General features: G+C 43.2%; 1 protein-coding gene across 2 annotated transcripts in view; it reads left to right on the top strand.

Moving 5' to 3' along the window:
- Positions 1–17,044, top strand: part of LOC144730350 (peripheral myelin protein 22-like) — a 31,163-nt gene extending 14,119 nt beyond the window's left edge. The window contains exons 2-5 of one of the 2 annotated variants that reach the window (XM_078611108.1): positions 3,004–3,105; positions 9,318–9,420; positions 10,512–10,655; positions 13,158–17,044. In XM_078611108.1, the coding sequence (XP_078467234.1) occupies positions 3,028–3,105; positions 9,318–9,420; positions 10,512–10,655; positions 13,158–13,324 (492 nt within the window). In that variant the 5' untranslated portion in view covers positions 3,004–3,027 and the 3' untranslated portion in view covers positions 13,325–17,044. Of the gene's footprint in view, positions 1–3,000; positions 3,106–9,317; positions 9,421–10,511; positions 10,656–13,157 lie in introns of both variants that reach the window. The other variant, XM_078611107.1, reaches the window with a different exon arrangement.
- Positions 17,045–22,887: the final 5,843 nt, after the last annotated feature.

Below are 22,887 nucleotides of genomic sequence, written 5' to 3'. Positions count from 1 at the left end.
CGGGGTAAAGGTGTGGGTGCCACCACCTCTTCCAAGGCGTCTGGCCAGTGTAGATGAGTAGGCCCAAAAAACACCCTAAGGGTGGGTTATCAAATGTGCAAGCAATTTACCTTTTTTTTGGGTCGGGGGGTACAATGTGGGCCCAAAACATTGTGACGATCCATGGGCAGTGGTCGATGTGGCTACACGTTGGCATAAACGGCATGTGAATGACTAATCGAATGGATTTATGGTTTTGTTATTTACATATATGCCTGGCATACATAAGCATAAACGGAGAGCAAATCAATAAAGCTTAAGAGTGGATAAGCAAACATTTGGGGGGAGGTTGACCTAGATTAAAATCTTGCTCGTAGGTTAACCAATTAAATATTATTAGCCCATTTGCCTCGGCGGTCTTTGTATGGAACTCTGGGAAAATGAAATAGCGTGGATGACGAGATGACTAGTGGCAGCCAAGGAGAGGACGTAGATCGTTTACATCGCAGCATCGCGAAAGATGGCACTTGCTTTGGGTTGGCCTTCATCCAGCGGGGGAATTGACCAAGGCCGATGATGAAATGGTGCGTCCGAGAGAAGAGATAAAAGTAAAAAGAGCGTTTGTGAGAGTTCATTGAAGTGTGAGATAGAGAGAAACCCCTAACGTCGGTGACGGGAAGGAAACACCCCCTGTAAGGAATGGCGCACTCCACAATTGGTGTGTCTTGTGAGCAACGGTGGGTGTGGCATTCACTATGGCGAGCAGTGTGGTTTTTTTGTGTGGGGTAAGTTGGGCACGGTTTTCCCCCCAACTCCCACCGTGTGTGCTGCTTGAGCCGGCGAGTCCCATTGACCCAAACGGCTCGTGTACACGGACTAACAGAGTCTGCGAACAGAAGGGTCGTGTTTCATCCCTTGGCAGCGTTAATGGAGCAGCCAAAATGCGACTTTCAATTGAAAACAATGTAATTGTAGTCAAGGTCGACGCACTGATGACTCTGTTGGAAAATTGTGAACGTGCTTGCCTCTGCTGCTTGCTCATGAGCCACTTTTAAAGGATATTTATTCTTGCCTCAGCAGCTCTCCCGCTATATGTTTATACCTAATGACGATCACTTGTGTTGTGATCGAAACGTCGTCGTTTTTGGTTTTATTTTCTTTGAACCTAGCTATGTGACTTTACCGAAAGACCCAAAGAATATGAATTCCTGCAGTCACAAAAGCTTTAAGTCAATATTAGGCCTTGGTGACTTCGCTTAACAGCCCCAGTCGTAGTTTTTGGGCTACTACTGATACCTACTACATTCCAATTGTTGTGAAAATAAATACATTTCTAAGCATGGGCCCCCGAAATTATGAAGCAACCAGCAAACAAACGACGCAATCAATGTTTTAATTGATAATAGTTGAAACGTTGCTTGATTTGAGCGAGGTTGAACTAAACTATTTAATATTTTACCAGGTAAGGCCCATTGAGCTTATTGCTCTTTTTCAGAAGCGACCTGGGCACAAATGATTGCTCAACGAAGTGGCTTATCACGTAGACATTTATAGCAGCCAAATTACTCTTAAACGCACGTTGATTCTTAACGTGGAGGGAAAAACTGGAGGACCCGGAGGAAAATCCATGCGGCCACTGGGAGAGAGACATACAAACTCCAAAAATACAACAGGCGTCAGGGTCAGGATCGAAACCACGACCTCCTCCATAAAAGGCGAGGTAGTTAACGTCTATCCCAGATAATTACGAGCATGAGGTAATACATATCAATGGGCACGTACTTAACTTGACCAAACTACTGTAATAGCTACGTCTAGTGTTCTGACATGTATGGATTGGGAGTGGGGTTTGTTGTAACAGGCGTATGAGAGACTTACACGTGTCCTTCAGTTTCACATTTACATATTTATACACACTCGGAATAATGCACTCTTCCGCGACTGTGGTTGTGCTAGATAATTATATAAGGAGCATACCCACGCGATTGCATTTTTAAATGTATGCTCAGCTGCGATGCTCTTAGATGATTTGGCTGCTATAAAATTCCACATAAGCAGCTTCGTTGAATTATCATGTGTCCAGGTCGCTTCTGAAAATTAACTAATAGCCCAGTGGGCTTTAACTGGTAAAATAAAAAAAGATTAAGTTTTGGTTAATTTATTTTTAGTGTAGATTTGAAGTTTTCGTGACTGCAGGGATCCATACTCTTTGGTTCTTTCGGTAAAGTCACGCAGGTATAAAATAAAATAAATTAAATCACGACGTTTATTTTTAGTCATTTGCTTACCTTTCCTATACCTATCGTTTTTTTGTGTTGTTTGTTGGAACTTTCTGACCCTGCCCCTTCTGGACATCTGTGAAAAACAGCATATATAGCACGTCGGATTTCTCCAGGGTAAATAAATATACTGATTCTGATTTCAAATGACACGTATGCTGTGCTCATAGTAGTGCGTACACGTAACCATGTCAAATCAAAGGTTTAGAAGTGGAATCACTTGCTCATTCCACTGCTGGCACAAGGGCCTCCACTAGAGGGAGTTTCTGGAATATATTTGTCCTATAATTCCACGCTGGTCCGATATTTCAGTTTCAGTTTTCAGTTTATTTTGTATAGCCCTGTGAGCCATTCGGCCCTTGAATCGGATGCAACCGCATAAAAAAAAAACTAAAACATGAACAAGAAAACATCTTAAAGTGACTATGCGCAAACAAAAAAATCCAGGAAAAAACTGCAAAGTCTTCCAGAAAAAGCACCATACACCAACGCTGTGTGCATCATCTTGCAATAGGTGGGAGTGCCCACACTTTACCCCCCCCACCACCACACGCGACCTGCTGATTAACTGCGGTGCGCACATTTACACCGCTGGGTGGATACAGACGGCGGGGGGGATTTAAAAACCTTGCACTGTTGTTTCAAATGTCGTGCCGGGAGATCGTTACACCACGGCGGAAAATCTGTACTCGCAACAATGACGATGTTTCTTTTCTCTCGTCTGGTTTTGTTTCCCCAACAGCAGAAGTAGCTCCGTCATCATCGCAAGATGTTTGCCCTGCTCATCTCCATCTTTATCCTGCACATTGCGAACATCGTCCTCCTCTTTGTGGCCACCATTGACAATGTGAGTATCTCGTTTCACCTCAGGGTTCAGCCAAGTCGGAGAATCTCCGTGCCCCAAATGGCCACTGGAGCAGTTGCTTGTGTATATCAGCAGCTCTGAATTGGTGGTGGAAATTCCACATCCACATGGCAGCGGGAGCAGGTCGGTGCTATGACCGAATTACTAAATACACCTGATCTTGAATTACTAAATACACCCGATCTTGTCGGATCTCGGAAGCTCAGTCGAGTTGATCCTGGTTAGTACTTGCATAGACTACCACCAGGACTACACGCGTTTAGAGTATTTGGCTGTTATAAATGTCCACGTGATAAGCCACTTCGTTGAGCTATCATTTGTGGCCAGATCGCTTCTGAAGAAAAAGCTAATAGCTCAGTGGGCTTTACCTGGTAAGATAAACATAGTTTAGTTTTATTTGTATATTTTAAGTAATTTGTTTACCTTTCCTATACTTTGCAGTGCTATCATGTTTTTTGCATTGTTTGTTGTTGTAAGGTTCTGACCCGCCCCTACTGCACATCTATGAAAAGGACTTTTAGAGGCTCATCGAATTCCTCGAGTATAAAATAAATATTCTGACTGATCGGAGGGATTCTTGGTGGCGGGGAGATTGCAGTGCGTGACTGTTTGTGAGCTTTCTGGGTACTCTCGTTTCTTCCTGCATGCCAAAGCCTCATTGATAGAATTGCCCAAACGTCCCCAATATAGGCAGGGCCTGTCTGAAAGAGAGCCTCTAGGCTCTTGAGGATTATTTGGGTAAATAATTGCCATTACCTGCATTGTCATGGTCTTGCCATAGGTGAAACAACTGTTAGTTTTGCGCAAAACGTTGTTATTTTTTGTATAAACTCGGTTAAATAACAGGTTAATTTGGCCTTAGGCTTCAGCGGAAAAATAATAGCATCCCCAGAATGTGACAATGCAAAACACTCGCCCGCTGCCCGTTCGCAGTCCAGCGACGTTTGACAACAGCTGTTCAACACAAATCTGCTTGCGCTGCAACGCGTACGTACACCGCATGGTCGAAATTCCAAATTCTCTGCACCTAAATTACCAAAAAAAATGTGACGCCTGCTGGCTATCCTGTTAAACCCTCCACCCCCGCAGGGGTGTGGAGCTCTGTGTGTTTGGCTTGGTTTCTAAGAATGTTACGTAGTAGGCTGTGATGTGGGGGTAAAAAAACGATCGTGTATATGATGGCTGATAAGAAAAAAAAGCTAAGAAATGCCACGGAAATTTAAGTGCTGAATAATTCATTTAATTCCCTCGGACAGTTTGGGTTCCTTTGCTATCGCACCACAATGACATTTTGGCCTCGGCCCAAGTCTCATTGACAACAGCAGGCGTGCGCAGTCATTGGCGATTCGATGCATTAAGTAATTGCACATCCTTACAACTCGGTAGGTTTTCCCAGTAGTGCTGCTGTAGCCCTCCGCTGAGTTTTCAGGTTGAAGTGCGTGTTGTTGTTGGGCTTGGAGGGAAACGCCGGGTATTGTGTGCCAAAACACAGGTGGTACAACACAACGGAGTGCAAATAATTATCTTCTCAATTGTGCCACCGGTTAATCCTTCATGATTGTGGAGCGTTTTCAGCGAACGAACGTTCGCTTGCCACTTGCTGCAGAGGTTTGCAGTTTTGGCCACGCGCGGGCCCCCCTGTAGAGCAACAAACCGCTGTCTGCCAACAGTGGACGTGAAAGATTCTGTGAAGTTATAAAAAAAGGAGTAGGCCACGTTTGCTGGCGGCTGGGTTTACATTTGACACATTTTAAATATTACCAGCAAAAATGACTCAATTGGGGAAAATACGTGGCAACATCGTTCCCTCACCAAAAAACTCAGCAGGGCCCTCCATTAAACAATCGTAAGACCCATTGAGGCTCTGCTGGGTTAACAAATGTTGAAGTGAAAAGTAAAAACAGGACGACATTACAGAAGGCGGTTGGTTGCATAGCATCACCGGCATTGCGATTCAATTTGGCAATCATTCCACGTGGAGGGAAGAATTTAGTTCTGTGGCTCTGTGGTGGTCAGGCTGCGTTGGTGCCTGGCTTCGTTGCCCTCTCCCTTGCAGAGGTCAAATCGTCGGGCGTTCTGTCCCTGAAGGCGAGTGGTAAGCGAGTGGTGATGGAGAGTAACTGTGCGGGCGGCCATCAAAGCACGCAAATTCCACATGCAGAGCCGTGTCAGAATCAGAGCAGCCAAAGTGGAGTTAATAATAATGCTCCCTATTTACCCAGGAATGGCCTGTTCATTCTCAGGATTCTATTTTCAGGAGGGTCCTGCATTGCGATGTTTGGCAATTGCCTCAATGAGCCATCTGATCTGGCTTCAGTTTGTTTTTCGGCATTTTAATAAGATTTTTCCGAGTGAAACGTCGGGCATTATGCTTGACAAGACGCAGCTACAACCTTGAAACACATCGAAGAGATATAGAGCAAAAACCTGCGAAATCCTGCCCAGCAGTACCGATTAATTGGTGTTTTCCATGCGGGAGGAAGTGAGAGTACCCTGAAAAAACTAATTTATAAGAGAGGGGGGTAACACTCAAAGCCACTCAGCTCGAATGAAGGATCCGTTGTTGTCTTCTTGCCATCCATTTGCCATCTCACAGCTCAGGCCTGCAACACCTGGGATAGTCACAGGCAGACTTGTCACCCCAGCGCTCTAAACTGCTTAAGCTCCAGAAGCTGACATTCGGGGTGATTTTGTCATTGCCTCTCCCGTGAAGGATTTATAAACCGGTTCCACTTTGTATTCTCAGGGGGGTGGTGGGGGGGGGGCAAAAGCCGACAACGCAAATACAAAAATACAATTTTAGCTGAAGTGTTACTTTTGACAAGTGCCACAAAAAGTGGTTAATTTGGGTAAACGCCTTGTCATATGTGCATGCCATAGCACACAGGATATATCGGTGCCTAGTATGACTGCTCTTCAAAGAATCTATAGAATGTGACTTGCACGTGAATGTGAATGACCATCCACTGACCTAGTCCATTAGTACAGTGCAAAAACAGATCCGTAATACTATATTGCTGGTGTCTGTATGTGTGTGTGTACGCGTGTATGGGAGTGGCCACCCACTCCTCGTGCTCCATGCCGGCCTTCGTAGGCTCTGGCTAACAGCACTTGCTCCAGCAGATCGTTAGAGGCTAAACTGGGGATCTTTGGAGTGATGGTGCACTGTTTTCCGCAGCACTCTACAAACCAACCTTCGTTGTATCCCCAGTCACGGCTTAGATCGGTGGCGAGTGGCATCTGAATCGGTTTTGGACTTCCCGTCTGTTGACTCGACCCTAAATCAGTACTAATCCTACAATGTGATAAAAATCCCACTGAACGTGGTGTTTCCACCCCCCCACTCCCCCGTCTTAATAGGTGTTCGTGAACAACAGCATCTGCCTAAAAACCTCTCTATAGCCGCATTGGCACGTTGAGGACTCTTTTGTATTTTACAACTACAGGTTTTTTGTTGTTGTGTTTAGCGTCACTTTCATGTTGCATTTTTCTCGATTATTTTTCTTTATTGCGGTGCCATTTTTTTGGTTGTTCCTCATAAAATGTCAATAAAATCTGCATGTGAGGGATTACAATTTAATTATTTTATATTTTATAAGTATCTGTTCTCTCATCCATGTGTTTCTATTCTCGCCCTCTGGAGTTATTCCAAACGTGTATGTGTCCAATCACACTTGCGCTAAGCTGGCCTATATTTAGTGGAAGTGATGCAATTATTCGGATAGTTTAAACCAGAAAAAGCCATCTTCTACTCAACATGACCGATATTATCCCTCGTTAAGTAATAACGATGATCATGATATTAGGTTCACGTAACTTTCTAATTGTATTTCACAATGTGATTCCATAGTTTTTTTACGTTTTACTGTACTTCCAATACAAATAAAGATTACTTTAAAACATTCTTCAGCTCAACGTAAGCCTGCCATGATAAAATATTTTGATCGTTGCAACTTGACAACCTTTACTGCTTATAATCCACATTTCGTAAAAAAATAAGACCAACCACATAGTTTTATGGTTCATAGCTAATTACAAGGTTATTGTGCTTTTGTTTTTTCCTAAATATTTTGTGTGAAGAAATTAAACATTTTCCACAGTGTTTGAGCCATGATAATCACGATATGATATTTCGCAAAAAGGGCCATGTTTACTGTGGGCCTTGTATCGTATGATTCATCACAGTATCGCTAAGCACCGCAACATTACATGATATTAAGCCCACCACTTGCTTATGTTGATCATCAAATTTCCCTTCATTTTTGCACAGCCTACTTACATTCCACGAGTTCTTGTATGAGGAAAGAAAAATGTTAGGCATTGCGAAAATGTTAATTAACATGTGGGGGATGTGTTTGAGTAGAACTGCCATCCGCACGTGTGTGTGTGTGTGTCAACTACCACGTTCGTGCATTTAAAATTATCCTACAAGTTTCTGTAGAGAGCTTGTTTGGCGAACGGACGTGTTAGTACCTTAAGCAGATCAGTATAACAAAACGCTATGGTCAAACGAGATGGAATAACAAATATATTGTAGGCCTCTTGGCAAATACATAATTTTTTTAAACTTGTGGTTGTTGCCAATCTCCAAAGTTTGAAAGGCGCTGCACAAACAAATGTTGAAATGCCAGCTTACACGGTGGCTTTTGTGGCATATGCATGCCGATGGTTAATCCTGAGTAAAACAGATTGGGGATAATGTCGTGTTACGATACGGTTTAGTCAAATATCCAGGAGTTGAACGGGACACTTTCGCACCAAGTCAAGTTATGTTGGCCTCCATCCGGAATGCAATCCAATTTCATTCACCCCACCTCTGTGGCCTCTGCATGCTGTGTAGAGGGGCCTTTGCCATCAACGTTGTCTATGATGTACTTCTTAAGGCCACGGTGTTATTGACGAATGTGTTGAGTTGAATAAAATTTTGCATTTGGATGCTTTTGCACCATTATCAAATGTATGTAAAATGCTTTGTAGAGCGTTTTAAGAATCCAAATATGCAATCAAACTTTTCACTTCCATTGTCAGTGGCCTGAGTACATCTGGCCTGATGACTTGACCAATACAAATGTGGCACAGGAGAAAATTCCTTGTCCACGGCGGGGACTGATATTGTGGATCCTCCCATCAATGGGGAAACCAGCAAATAATAAATAGTATTGCTATGCAATTGCCATTACCTACAAATACATTGTCTTCTTGGTTCTTTCGGTAAAGTCACTACGCGACTTTACCAAAAGAACCAAGAAGATGAATCCCTGCAGTCACGAAAGCTTTAAATCGAAAAATACATTGTCGACAATAGGAAGCCACGTAGGTAAAAAAATTATAATTAATAAAAGTAAAATAAAAGAAAAATCACTTAAATTATTTTTACCTACGTGACTTTACCGAAAAAACCTAAGAATATGAATTCTTGCAGTCACGAAAGCTTCAAATCTGGAAGCCATTATGTTAACTCCCTCACTTGGTATGCAGGAGATCATGGGTTTGATCCCGACCCTGACGCTTATATATTTGGAGTTTGCATGTCTCTCTCCCTGTGGTCGGGTGGATTTTTCTCTGGATCCTCCAGTTTTTCCCTCCACATATAGAAATCTGTGTTTATAGTATTTGGCAGCTAAAAAAATCCACATGATGAGCCACTTCGTTGAGCGATCTTTTGTGGCCAGGTCGCTTCTGAAAAAGAGCTGTGTAGCTCAGTGGTCCTTATCTGGTCGAATAAAAAAATAGTTGATAGTTTGACTGTATTTACCGCCAATCACCCTTCTATCTACTTTGCTCTACAATATTTTTTTTCTTTTCCACCACTTTCTCTCTCCGTTTCTTTCTATATATATTTGCATGTCTCTTTCTCGTATATCACCTCCTGGGGCAGGGGTCTGCAACCAAAATAACAAGAAGAGCCATTTTTTGTTCGAATTCGGGAAAAAAACCCTCAATATTTAAAGAGTAGCTTGTTAATTAATAACGTCACGAGCAGCCCTTAAGGAGCAGCAGGTTGCCAACCCCTGTCCTAGGAGCAGCCGTAATTCCCTAGACTTTTTTTCTCATCCCGGTTGCATTGATGTCATCTTGTACTCGGTGGTCAGTAATTTACAGATAAATGTACCTATCGAAAATGCTGCGTTTTACAAATGCGTAGTCCATAGCGTGAGATGCTATTTGTTTGTCCCTTCCTATGCTGTGTGCAGGCTTGGTGGGTATCGGCGAATGGAAGCAACGTGCTTGACCTGTGGCAGTCTTGCATACAAACTGCAGATGTCTGGAATTGCAACGCAGCCTTCAAGGCTCAAGGTATGATTTCAATGTGCAGTGACTGAGGAGCTTGAGGCCTCTTTCAGGGGTCGTTTTACCGCTCAATGTCTTAAATGCCACTGCTGCGTTTAACTTGGAGCACTGTTTGAATTTAATGCTGCCACCACATGAGAGTCGGAGAATTACGTTGCGATGATGACTCGTTGAGTAACATCTATTCTGAAGCTTGCGATGTACGCGCCGGATCATAATAAGGAAGAAAAATCATGCATGTGCTTGGATTTCCATGACACTTTCCGACACGCCATTGATTGTCCTCGAATATGTCTAGTTCCAGATATCAACACAATTATTTTTACTCGTATTTTGTTGACGTTTGATCATCGTTTTAAGAGTCATCACGACCGCCCCCCGTGTTCCAGCCAGACAGGACAGCGGCCGATGCATTAACGCTTTCAGCTTTACTTGGAAAGCGTAACATTTTTTTACAAATCGGTAATAAAAAATAACTATGCATACGTAATAGGTGTCTTGAAATAGCTGCGTGCACGGCTTAAATAATTATACTCGTAAAGGCATTATAAAAGGGGCAGGACGAATGCATATTTAGCAGGGGAATACCTTGAAAGATAGCATAAGTTTCCTTTACTTCACTTGGACATTTCCAGAACCATAGAAGCGCAGCTTAACCGTGTACCCCCTCATACAAGTGTTATGGATGCCGAGCGGCAAACCCTGTTAGAAAATAAATAATTATACACTCGCCGGGTATCACGGCGGCTCGTGAGTTCGAATAGCGCGCTCGACTCTCATTGGCAAGGGTCTCATCGCAGGGGCGGCTGACGTAGAGGGGCACACAATCGGATGTGAAGGTGGAAAACCATTCAAACCGGATTGGTCGTCAGGGAGCAACTAAATTTGAAATGAGGGGTCGGTTGGGAGACTGTTAATTGGTTGAGACTCATGGAGAGTTCCAGATATGATGGGGAAGAGAATAAAAGGTAGGGACAGAATGGGGTTCGGGGTGGTGCCCAAACTGAGTGACGTGTTGTTTGGAAGACTTAATGAAGTCGAAGTTTCCAGACTTACCCGTGCTGCTCTAACCTCACCATTGCTCTTCACGCCTTCAGAACCGTGGCTGCAGGCGGTGCAGGCTCTCATGATCCTGTCCGTCATCCTGGCCTGCCTGGCGCTCGGCCTCTTCGTCTTCCAGCTCTATCGCCTCAAGAAGGGCGGCCGCTTCGTCATCTCTGGCGGCGTCCTCCTGCTGGCCAGTACGTGAGCACGCGCCGCTGCTCCCACTCCCACAGAGGGGCCCCACGTTGTTTCCACGCGCCCGCAGTGGCGTTGCTGCCTGGTCCTTCCTGCTCCACTGAGCATTGACGCAGTGCTCGTGTCCCGTTTAAGAGCCCTGGGCCAGTGGTGGGGAAATCTACATTGCTATGGCATGGGCGAGGCTATCCATAGCACACAGCCACTGTTGACTTTTGCACAAAGTGGTAATCGTTTTAAAGACCCCGGGGGGGTGGTGGGCCGAGCCAAACCCCGACCATAATTTGAACTCCCAACCATTCGATTCGCTCTACCGCTGAGCCACCTGACCGGTGGCGAGATGTTAACTACCTCGCCTGGTATTTAGGGGCTCGTGGGTTTGGTCTCAACCCTGACGCCTGTATATTTGGAGTTTGCATGTTCTTCTGGGGTTGCTTGGATTTTTCTCCTGGTCCTCCGGTTTTTCCCTCCACATTTAGAAGCAGGCGTTTGGAGCATTTGGGTTGCTATACATTTCCACATGACAACCCACTTGATTGACCTATCATTTGTGGCAAGGGTCGCTTTTGAAAAAGAGCTCTATAGCTCATTGGGCCTTATCTGGTCAAATAAAACCAGTGTTTAGTGTACTAATAATGTTAAATAAAGGTTAAGATACAGCCCAGCAATTGTTTGCTCATATCACTACTGGCACGAACGAATCTAATCGGCAACCTCTGGAGTACAAGTCCAGTGTGCTAGAAGCTCCAAATTAAGTTTTATCAATTATAATGTTGATGATAATGATCATCATCTGCGAGATGAAGGCCTACCTACTGTGTTTCGGTCGTGAGTGCTGTTTGTCCATACTTCAGCACATTGGTCACTGTAAGGTGGCAAAAACGGGAAGCCCGGGACACTTTCAGATATTGCTCGCCACTGATGTTTGCCGTGGCTGGGAATTGAACTCGGGTCACCAGGTTCATAGTGCAGTGCTCTCGCCATTGCACCATCGCTCCGTAAAATATGACTTGTGCATCTTTCCAACTGTCCCACGTCCCTTCTGCTCCGTGATTGGCTCAGATGAGGTGGCAATTAAATGCCTTATGAGTGAAAAACGGATTGTAATATTAACATTGACAAGGACAGTCACTAGCAATAATCAAGCGTGGACATTTTTTTATATCTGGTACAAATGGAGAAACTGTATTTCTATTAACGAGTGGACATGGCGGTATTATTTTAACAAGCGGAGGTGGGGTCGACTTGGAATTCGGCTGCCAAAAAACCCCGGCATCAATGTATTATGATAACGAGCGCTTAGGGTTTAAGTTTATTTGCTTAACTCAAGAGACCAGGATAAGTTTCATTTTGCAAGAGTGACCTGGGGAGGTCACCAAAATGGGAAAAAAAGCAAAACAAATAAAGTAAAGTATAGCAATAAAGCAATTAGTTAATCCTGAGCAAAGGAAAACCGCGTTCCATGAGGAATCGAAATTGCTGCACAAACATAAACTAACGTGATTGAAAATGTATTTCTGTAACGCAAGCTGGCGCGGATAAATGCTTTTAAACTGTTCATCATAATAGTTTAGATACAGAAACGTTAAAGAGATGTGGGTTGATTATTGCATAATAATGTAAACAGACAGATATCAAATATACGTCTTTGGCTAAGGTTGTTTGGTGCAAAAGCATGTTTATTAGAAAATATCTAGTCAAAATGGGTGAAGTAGTAGATATACTATGGCTGATGATAGGTATTAAGTGGTGCTTATTCCCATTACTGGTCCTGAAACAGTAACCAACATTCCAGATTCCTAAACCAGAGGCCAATTTTATATTTGGGACTACAAACGGTTAAGAAATCATGAATTATTGAATGCATTCATTGTCTATTTACTTTTCATTTTCCTATTTACAGTTTTGTTAAATTGAAAAAAAAACGCGTCTTGTTAATTGAGCCAGTTGAAGTAAAGATTTAGATCTCAATGTGGGTACACGTGTTCCATGCGCGTGTGTATGTGTGCGTGTGTGTGCGTGTGTGTGTGCGTGTGTGTGCGCGTGTGTGTGCATGTGTGCGCGTGTGCGTGTGTGTGTGCGCGTGTGTGTGCGTGTGTGTGCGTGTGCGTGTGTGCGCTTGTACGCGTCTGCGCGCGTGTGTGTGCGTGCGTGCGCACACGTGTTCCGCGTGACGCAGACAGCGCTAATTGTTGAGCGCCGTCACACGCGGGGACGCGTTTAACGATCATCAGGCGCGTGCAGCGTGGAACATGTCAATTTGTATTTGAATGGGGGGGGGAGTAAATTGTTAAACGAGCAGAGACATAGCGTGGTGGGTTGCAAGGACTGAAGTTTGGGAAACCCTGTCGTACGAAGTCGTAACGATAGCAATGATTCTCACTTAAAACAAAAAATAAGTCGTCACGTGCTGGCCCCCCGCACGTCAACGAAGAGCGTAACGGCCTAATCGCGTGTAAACGCCTTTTCATTTTTGCGTCTCGCCCACCCACCCACCCGTGCAGGTCTGTGCGTGATCGCGGCCGCTGCGGTGTACACCGGCCAGTACCCCTCCACAGAAGCACCGTACAATTCGGGCAACTTTGGGCACTCCTACATCATCGCGTGGGTGGCCGCTGGACTCACCTTCATCAACGGCCTCATCTACGTCTTCCTGCGGAAGCGCTCCTAAGCTGTCTGCCCCCCAGGCACTTCCGTACAAAAAAAGCATACCAGTCACACACGGCATTTTGGCCACTGAATCTCTGCGGTAGTGGTTACAATTAAATACACACACAATTTTTTTTTTTAAAGTGCAGCTATGTGCTGGCAAAGTCATCTTTTATCTTTGCTCTTTCTTTATGTTTAAGTTTTCTGTTATTCACTCACAATGTATTGAAGCGTTACAGTGCGCTTCCCTTGATTACAAATGCGCCATTGGTTTTGTTTTTTGTTTACAGTGCTGGCAAAATTACTCAGACATTTTTTAACCTTAATTTTTTGGCTTCAATCGCCTGCTTTTAAAAAGAGATGTGGTGAATATTTGAGTCTAGTTCCTTTTTGTTTATCATTACTGTTATTATTAACGTACACATTAAATAGGTAATCCTGAGTCCTATGGGCACAAATTATTAGAATTATTAACACACGGATGTTGATAGTGGGAGTGACTTCTTGCTCGATTACGATTTAAAAAATTACATATTTTAATTTGATATGCGGTGAGGAATGGTGGAGGTTGCCCCTCAGGCTTGGCACATACGGTAGAATCACCACGGCTTTACAAGCAAAAGGAAAGAAATGTGTGCGCGCACACTGTAAGTCATGAAACATTCTTAGCAAACTTAAAAAGGCCATATGTAAAGAAGCAAGCGCAAAAAAATATACACACGTGTCATCCATGTGTCTTTTTTTAGCAATCGCTAAGCGTGCCAGCGACGCCACGTGCAGCACAAACAAGGCAACTTTCATTCCCAATATTTATGTAACTCATCCATCTGTCCAACGCTGCAGGTGACTATGTGTTTGAGCACCGCAAAAACCCACAGGTGTCAAATACATGAAAAGGAAGCTGATTTACGTTTAATGCCGCTCGTATGAAAAAAAAGGTGATTCGTTGAGTTGTGTGAATCTGTCGTGTGCAAGGATTTTTAAGCACGTGTGTTCAGCGATTGCAAACACACAGATTCCTTTTTGTTTCCAAGTGCTTTAACGCTGAAGAAATATAAACAAGGTTTGTTTTGCCTTGAATAAACATTAGGAAGCAGAGTTGCCTTTAACCTTTTGCCAATAATGTATTTCCAACGTTTAAGGCGGCGGTGGTGGGTTTGTGCATCTCAGTTATTGTGGTAAAGAAAGAAAAGAAAAAAAAAATCAACTTTCAGGCGTAATTTTTAAACGTGCGTTAACAGTGTTTATATTAATCTTGCGTTCGTATTTTGGTTCCTAAAGTTTTTTTGTTACTAAGACACATTCAGGTGATCTTGTCATTCTTTGAAAGTTCGTGTGGAGTCGTGTACAATATCGCGCGAATGATCGGATGTCATAGGATAAGCAGGGGCTTTCACAGTCAAACATTACGGTTTGCCCTTTTCACTTAACATGCGGACATCTGATTAGACGGCTGGCTCGGGCAGCAGCAGGCCCTCTTGCCGGCAAACATGACCCCATCATAACCCCCAGGGAAGAAGCTATGGCGGCATTGGCATTTTCACATGAATCCACTTCACTTCAGTTTCCACGGGATGTCACAGCAGATTCGCCAAATATCTCTTTCTTTCTTCACCCCTTCTACAGGGCACCCGTCTAACATACACAAACAATAGTTGGGCACACAGTTGCAATGATGGTTAACGACCCACCCCCCCTTCACGATTAACATCCTTGTTTCAGCAGCAGTAAATGGATAAGCTTGTGTCGTCTGTGTTTGGTCAACCAATATTGTATGTTTACCAGAAAACCGTTTGGAATTATAGTCCAGTAGCAAGTCAGCGTCTTTGACATCAATGATCTTTGAGGCAGAGATAGCCCAGAGCCAGAGCTATATAAATTCCACATTTTTATGACAGGGGCCAGACCCTTAATAAGTGTGTGGGCACTTATTAAAGCAGCGTTATCCTACTAAATAACCATATACTCTAAGAAAATGTTACCATTTAAATTCTTACAATGAAAACAAATATTTTAAACTAAATCCGAAAGTAACTTGTGTGTGCGTGCGGGTACAGTATACGTCTATGCATTTGCGCTAATTCATTTAGAGCCAGCGAAATTAGTCGATCTTAAATTGTGGGCCGTAATTAAACATCCACAACTGTTTCCGCAAGTGCCACTGTCTTTACATTGCTTTGTTTGGCTGCGCGTTATTATTGTTCGGGCGTGTCACTGGGAAATTAGTCTTATTTATCTCTTTTTGTTTTGCATTCATTCCATCTAGGTTATGGCTTCGTGTAACGCTACTGGGGTTTATTTTACACACGTACAGTGTTTGCTACTGTATGACTAATACATACTTTGGGAAAAGGTGGCTAGAGGCACAGCACACTACTTAGCGTCTTGAATCGTACAAGAAATATGCCTATAAAACTTATATTTATTTACGAATGAATATAGTAATTTGAAGGATATCCAATTGTGATGTTTGAAACACTACATTTTCTCGGCGCCAAATGTGTTAACACTTTACATACATATGGTACCTAGGTAAACCCAACACAAATTAAGAAACACGTTAAACGATGAAAGTAAATCATTAGAATTCGATTAAATAAAGGTTTGGGGAAGGTTATTAAGAAGCAAACATAGCTGACTTGCAGATGTTATATTTTACGTGCCTCACCTGAGACTCAGAGTGAACGAATAAACGGCGATGTATTTCCAAAATGTACCCTTATCCATTTACTACGGCTGGAAACTATAATTTAACATTGTCGTTCCACTCATGGATCAAGACCTCCCCACTCCATATTACTCATGTTTTTTTTTTTATATAACATAAGTCCAGGTTGGTGAAGAGTGGAGAGAGCAGTGCCGAGTCTATCACCTTGGCCACTGATGTTGACTGTTGATGAGAATCGAATTTGGACCGGTTCATGGCTAACTAACTTTTTCTTTTAGCAGGTAAGATCAAATAAAAGGCCCGCTGAGCTGGCCACAAATACTAGCTCAACGAAAATTGGCTTATCGGTCAAATACACGAAACGCAAGTTGATTTTAAATGCGGAGGGAAAAACCGGAGGGCTTGGAGAAATATACACACATCTATGGAGAGAAGACGTAAACTCCAAATATACAAGCGTCAGGGTCGGGATCGAACCCATGTCCTGTATACCAGGCGAGGTAGTTAACATCTTGCCACCGTGGTTAGCTCATTGTGTTAACGCCAATATCACCGCTTCCACTCAATGCTATGTTGCCTGGCATAAAAAAATAATTAACTAATAAATAAGGCAACAGTACATTGCCCATTATCATCATCGGTATATTAAATATAATCATACATTTGCCAGCGTTGTGAAGTTTCATTATATTGCTTTGTTCAAGTTTAAACAAAAACACTCCATTGGAATATCTTTTGACAACATTTTATTTTCAACCATTACATTTGTTCTATTATTATTTTTAGAACGATCTTTACCATTTGCAGTCATGGATTTGGGCATTGGATATTAAATATATATTGAAAGTATGTCTATATGCTTTTTTGGAAGAATTTTGTTGCAGATTCATAATTTGAAGCATGGTATATTTCCATACGGTTAACTGTCCTAACAGGTTACTATTCATCATAATGTGGACATTTTATTCATCTGTACCTAAATGTTTTAATTGGCTACGATGGACATCATTGTATTTATCCCTAACCTGCAACTGAATTTTCTGGTTTTAAATAAAGGCTTTGGCCCTCAATAAAGTCTGCCTGCTGATTGGGTCAGCGGCTCAGTGGGACAAAGGCCTTGCTGACAAGGCGAGGCGATCAGCAAGAGGTGATGAGGTCATGGTTTCAGATCTACGCGTCCAAGTTGTTATCTCACCGATCACTGTTTTCAAGCATGCGAGAGGTTTCGCATCCCCAAGTCCCAAGACTTGCCGAAGATCAGCTGTTGATGATAATAAAACAGTGTTGTACATTTCTTTTCGTCAGGCATTTCTGCAAGTGCTTTGCAACTTGACTGTAACATCGTAGATAAATACGATTAGCTCTAAAGAAGCATCGCGCATTCATGATACTCTAGAAATCCGACCCTTAAGTGTTCGACCCTGTTTACTAATCACTATGTGAAGTTGACTGGAAAACGATCTTAGATTTTAATACATTTTTAAGAGTGACAACTCAACGAAAGTGTTTGTATGCCGGCATATCTCTTCAACAATAAATCCCTGGAAGCTGTTGAAATTGTGCCTTAACATTGAACGTCATGGCTTCTGTGGACTTGTGATTGGTCAAAACCATTCCATGTGACCCTTACAAATATGAGTGATACTATTGAAAGCCAGCATGGGGTGGTTGCTGCCATGATCGGTTTCCCCTTTCTCGTACGATGGTCACCTGGAACCTTTTTGATGAATCCCATCCTGATTTTAAGCCATAATGCTCAATGGTACAATTGCAAAAAATAAAGAAACTGATCTAAAGAGACTTGGCAGGTGCATAAATGACATTGTACCGCTTGGCTGTGTAGCTCATCTGATTAAATATTGTTCATTTGACACCAATACAGGGCAGCCTTTTTCATTGTTTTAAACTGTAGGTTATGACATAATATCTCAAATGTTCAAAACGTGGATTTATTTTTTTGTTTAAGATAGAAATATATCTCGAGTCGATTTCATTATTGTAAAATGAGCTGCAAAAATATTTTTCAGGAAATATATTTTGGAAGAATGTTTTAGATTCATTTGCTCGAGCAATATAGTAGCTATTCAACCATGCCGGACAATAATCTATCCATATTTACACTTTGGATAAATACCTTTTATTTCCATGGCTACATTGGGTGGAAATTTTTTTGCACTTCCCAAAATGAAATCTGATGTGAAAGGCAGTTTATTGCTGCATGCCGATGCAACAACGCTTTGGAGTTAACAGGATTTAATACATACTGCCATGGTTAGCTACAAGTTGCCATGTTTCAAAGAACGTTGCGGGTTTCATTCGCCGTTGCAGTTTTAATCGGGCACCTCAGTGATGTAACATGCTGAAAGGTGTTGGAACTCCTTAGCACAAATGTGAATTAATAATAACAATACATTACACCGGCATTTGTATGTGTTTGCATTGCCTTTTGTATCCATTATAAATCAATATTTTTATGGAAATAATAACTTTGAATGGAATGGTGCTAAATCTAATTCACCGTACTTGACATTACAGATGTCAACCCAAATGCATAACAAAGTTAATTTGTGATGGAAGATGTTTACCTGAATTGATCTACATCTGTAAAGAGTGAGACCCAATGTGAACCAAATTCTATGCGCAATGTGCTTCATAAAAATGGTCAATTATAATAATGGAATGTGCCAAATATTTTTCCACTCAATGTATGGATTATCCTTTTCTATTTTTTACTTGTATTGTTTAGATGCATAAAATAACTATATAAATGTTTAGATGTTTTTTTTCAACCCAGCAAATAAAAAAACCGGTTCTAACTTTGTAATTTACTTTTCATCCCATGAAAAATCCTAATATAAAAATGTGTTGTAGGATTATATAAAACAGATATTCATATTGTGAGGGCGAAACTCTGACAAACACATTGTTGGAATGTACAAATGCTGTAAGATCCTACAAGACATTTTGTTGAAAGCTTAGGATTTTAATTTCACGAGGGATGTGTTAATCCAAAACAACGATATATCTTGTGTACAGTGTATAAACGCTCATGTAGGTGATGTGTAATGTGGCTAGTTTTTAAGACGTGTTCACACTTGACACTGGGTGCAGCAGAATTATTAGCGGGTAATCAAATCTACATTGCCTTTGCCCTCTTGAGCCTACGTGGGCTGTGTGCTCTGACCAGAGTAATACGATTAATCGTCGTCAGCCATGGTCAATCCACTGCTGGATGAAGGCCTCCCCAAGACGTTGCCACCACATCGCACGATCCTGTGACGTACCCGCATTAGCACGTAAACCGACTTCAGCGGCGCTCCATTGGTTGGCTGAATATTTATGAAGGTCAGGTTGGGTCGTTCATCCGGTGCCCCTCTCCATGAAACAGCATCCCTGAGTGGTTCCTCGGGTATCAATGATCGGATCGATAATCTGTGCTTGGTTACGGATCAGCTTTAATGATGGTGTTACTGTGCCACCCGCTGCAATTGGGCGTCGGCAATGCCGCAAGGCTTGACACAACTGGGCACGTGGCACGGATAATGATCGTGTAGTTTCTTGATGTTCCGTATTTGATGAAAAAAATAATAATAATTGGGAATTTAAAGTTGCCCCTAAAACTGGGTAGTCTGGTTTCTTTTAAGATCACAGGTTTCGTCTGAAAATTCCTCAGAAAATTCATGTTGGTATGGTTTGATCTTTTACATTGTCTCGTGTGAACCCGGCTTTGGCTTTTTAAAACAACACGCTTGTTAGTTTAATTAGCGGTGGACTGTGTAGCAGTTAGCACGAGTCATTAGAAATGATTTTATTTTGCTTTTGCTTGGCTTTTAGTGGGCTTTTCAATTCTTTCCGTAGAGCCTTGTCAAACTGAAACAAAAACTGCTTTGCGTTTTTTTATGTTGTGTTTTAGAAGAGTGTTATTGTTTCTGGCAGGGGAAGTTTTTGTATCACCAATAAAGGACATTGACGCATATGTGACAAGTGTCATTTTGCATAAATGGTCACGATTTTCTTTTGCTGCATTATGAGTTACTGGAATGTGCAGCGAGGGAGTCATGCATTCATTCAATTTCTTCTCCGCCGGATACAACTGAATAACTAGGAAGAAAAACCATGCGTGCGCACGGATTCTTTGATAAATGCCTTTCAAGATGCGTTTCTCTATTAAGTATTATAATTCGCGATGATGATGTTAGGTTTATAGCCTCTCCACGATGACGCCACACGGCTCACGCCTTTATTGGCCGAAAAATCTTACCCATTTATTGCTAAATCTTGGGCAACCCAATGATCTACAGTATTTGCCTTTGAAGCTCAAATTGAAATTGTATTGGGATCTGCCTTACGACGGTTACCTTGACTGCCGCCGATAGACACGGATGGACGGCTCGTGAAGTAACGCTCTCAACTCTACACGCAAAAGCATTCAAGATGTATTCACACGTATGTCGTTTTGCAGAAATCCTCAATATGCATTTAAGTAGCGTTCGTTTAGAACGCGGCGATGTTAAAACTAATAGTGTTCTTCCCGCTTGCCTCAATGTAAGTGAATAATAGGTTACTTTGGGACTGGCACTCATGGGAACAGACACTTAACCTCATGGTATTCATCATGCATAATAGGCGAGGCTATTCTCTTACAAAAAAAAAACCTCTTGTAAGCCAAATGCTTTAACAAAGTGCACTTAACGGCTAATTTTTCCAGGCCCGCAGCATTGAAAGTGTCCGACAGATCGCCGGAGGGGCTTCTGTGTGTAATGGAAAGGCAGCAGGGTCCCTGTAATTTTCCAGGTGGTCAAACACACGCGCTGGAGAAGGGGGCTAGAAACATCATTATTATTGTTATTATTGCGCGTCGAAGCGCCGAACCTAGGGCTCGCGAAAGCGCAACGACGCTCAGAGCGAGCCCCCCCTTGCCTTGGCAAGAGGGGCCCAGGGTATGGTAAATCGCGGCGCGCGTGCGTTTGTAAACGGATCAAGCGTGGCTGTGATATGTTCAATACGCGTGTGTGTGTGTGTTCGTGCGTGGATCAAGCTGCGATATTTTTTCATACGGCATTTGAAATCGTTAAAGTGATTGCTGTCACGTGATTTCTGGATGTAAATGAGACGATTTGCGGATCGTAAAAATCCCCCCGTTGTAGGCCGCCCCTTGACGCCGATTGACGTCCTGCTACCTTGACATAATTTTGGCATTCTGTCGCGGATTCGTCTTATCCTGTTACAGCGCGACTTGACCAAAGCCGCAAAGTGTGAGGCACCGCCAACCATCAGCCCCTCACCCGGTTCCAATCGGTGAGCCTTCTTGTATTGTCCACAGCCCCCCAACCCTCTCCTTTCACCTCCCTTGCCACAAGTCTCGGGCTTCCTGTGAGTTTTCCTTCTCAAGCTAACGGGGTCCGATTGCCTGACCTAACCACCGACCCACCCCTCCAGCCATCCGACTCCCTAACCCCCCTCTCTCACAACTTCTGATAAATGGGTGGTGAGGTTTCTGGTAAAGCAGCGTTTCCGTTGTTGGCCGGCCCCAACAGACCCTCCCGGTTGCTTAGGAGTCCAGTAGTTGCTTTGATTGGTAGCGTCAAATATTCTCAGTGGGCACCTCCCTCAGCGCCCATCGAAACCCGCAATGGAAACGAAGAGAAGCCGTCCACGCAGCTTGCGTCGTCTCGGGCAGCCAACAAACCTCGGGTTGACATCTCTTGGAAGGGACCGCCGAGACACATTGCCCTCGGCAAGTTTGAGCAGTTGCCAAGCAATGGCAACGTGCCATTCGACAGAAATCGGACGTAGAGGAAATAAGACGTAAAATAACAGCGGCAATAATCAGAGCATAATGACCGAAAGGATGAGATCGCAGGTACAAAGCAGCCGAAATGAGGTTTGCCGGGCTCACTCTCCGTGATCGGGTGAGGAGCTCGGTAATTCGGGAGAGCCTCAGAGTCGAGCCGCTGCACCTCCGGATCGAGAGGAGCCAGTTGAGGTGGTTCAGGCGCCTTGTAAGGATGCCCCCAGTACCGGGCAGCACGTCACACTGGGAAAGGGTTCATTTACTTCGCTCGGCTGGCCTGGGAACGCCTGGGAATTCCCCAGGAAGAGATCAAGTATGTGTATAGTAGTGTATAGTGTAGTTTATTGTAGTGTATAGCGTGGTGTATAGTGTAGTGTATACTAGTGTAGTATATAGTGTAGTAGTGCATTGCAGTGTATAGTGTAGTAGTGTACAATGTAGTAGTGTATAGTGTAGTGTATAGTGTAGTGTAGTAGTGTATAGTAATGTAGTGCTGGAGTCTATCGCCAGGGAAAGGGAGGTCTGGACCGCCACTACTCAACACGCTGCCACCGCGATCCTCAACAAGACAAGCGGATTGAGAAATGAACGAACGAACGCACACATATATATGTAAAAGAAACATTGTTCTATATTATTTCGTAAGACCAACGAGGTTATTATGGAAAAAATTTGCTACTAAAAAGTCCCAACAAACTTGATACCTCTCTTTCAAGGAAATCACTTTCAAGTTGCGGAAAAGGTCGTTCACCCCCACCCCCCACCACCACCACCGTTAAATTTGGAAATTCCTAACTTTGGCCTATTCCAATGGGAATGATGATGCATTCCCACGGACATCCATCCACCAGAAAACTGCCACGACGCTCAGGGAGCTCCGTTCTGCATGTGCACTGTTGCCACGTGGTGTGCGCGCACGTGGGAACCATTCCAGCTGCAACCTCGCAGGATCGCCGAGTCACATTTTAGAACATCGCCACCACTGTCCGCTTCTTCGACGATTCGCTAGCAGAATCCCTGGACGTTCACCATGAGGCTTTTTCTACGTCCATCCACTGGCTCATTCGCCAAACCTCAACGTGAAAATGACATAAATTGCTCCTCAATTCCCCGGGCCCATAGT

The sequence above is a fragment of the Lampetra planeri genome, chromosome 35 (assembly GCF_965212315.1).
Source record: "Lampetra planeri chromosome 35, kcLamPlan1.2.h2, whole genome shotgun sequence".
NCBI lineage: Eukaryota > Metazoa > Chordata > Hyperoartia > Petromyzontiformes > Petromyzontidae > Lampetra > Lampetra planeri.
This window is presented reverse-complemented; position numbering and strand designations above follow the sequence as displayed.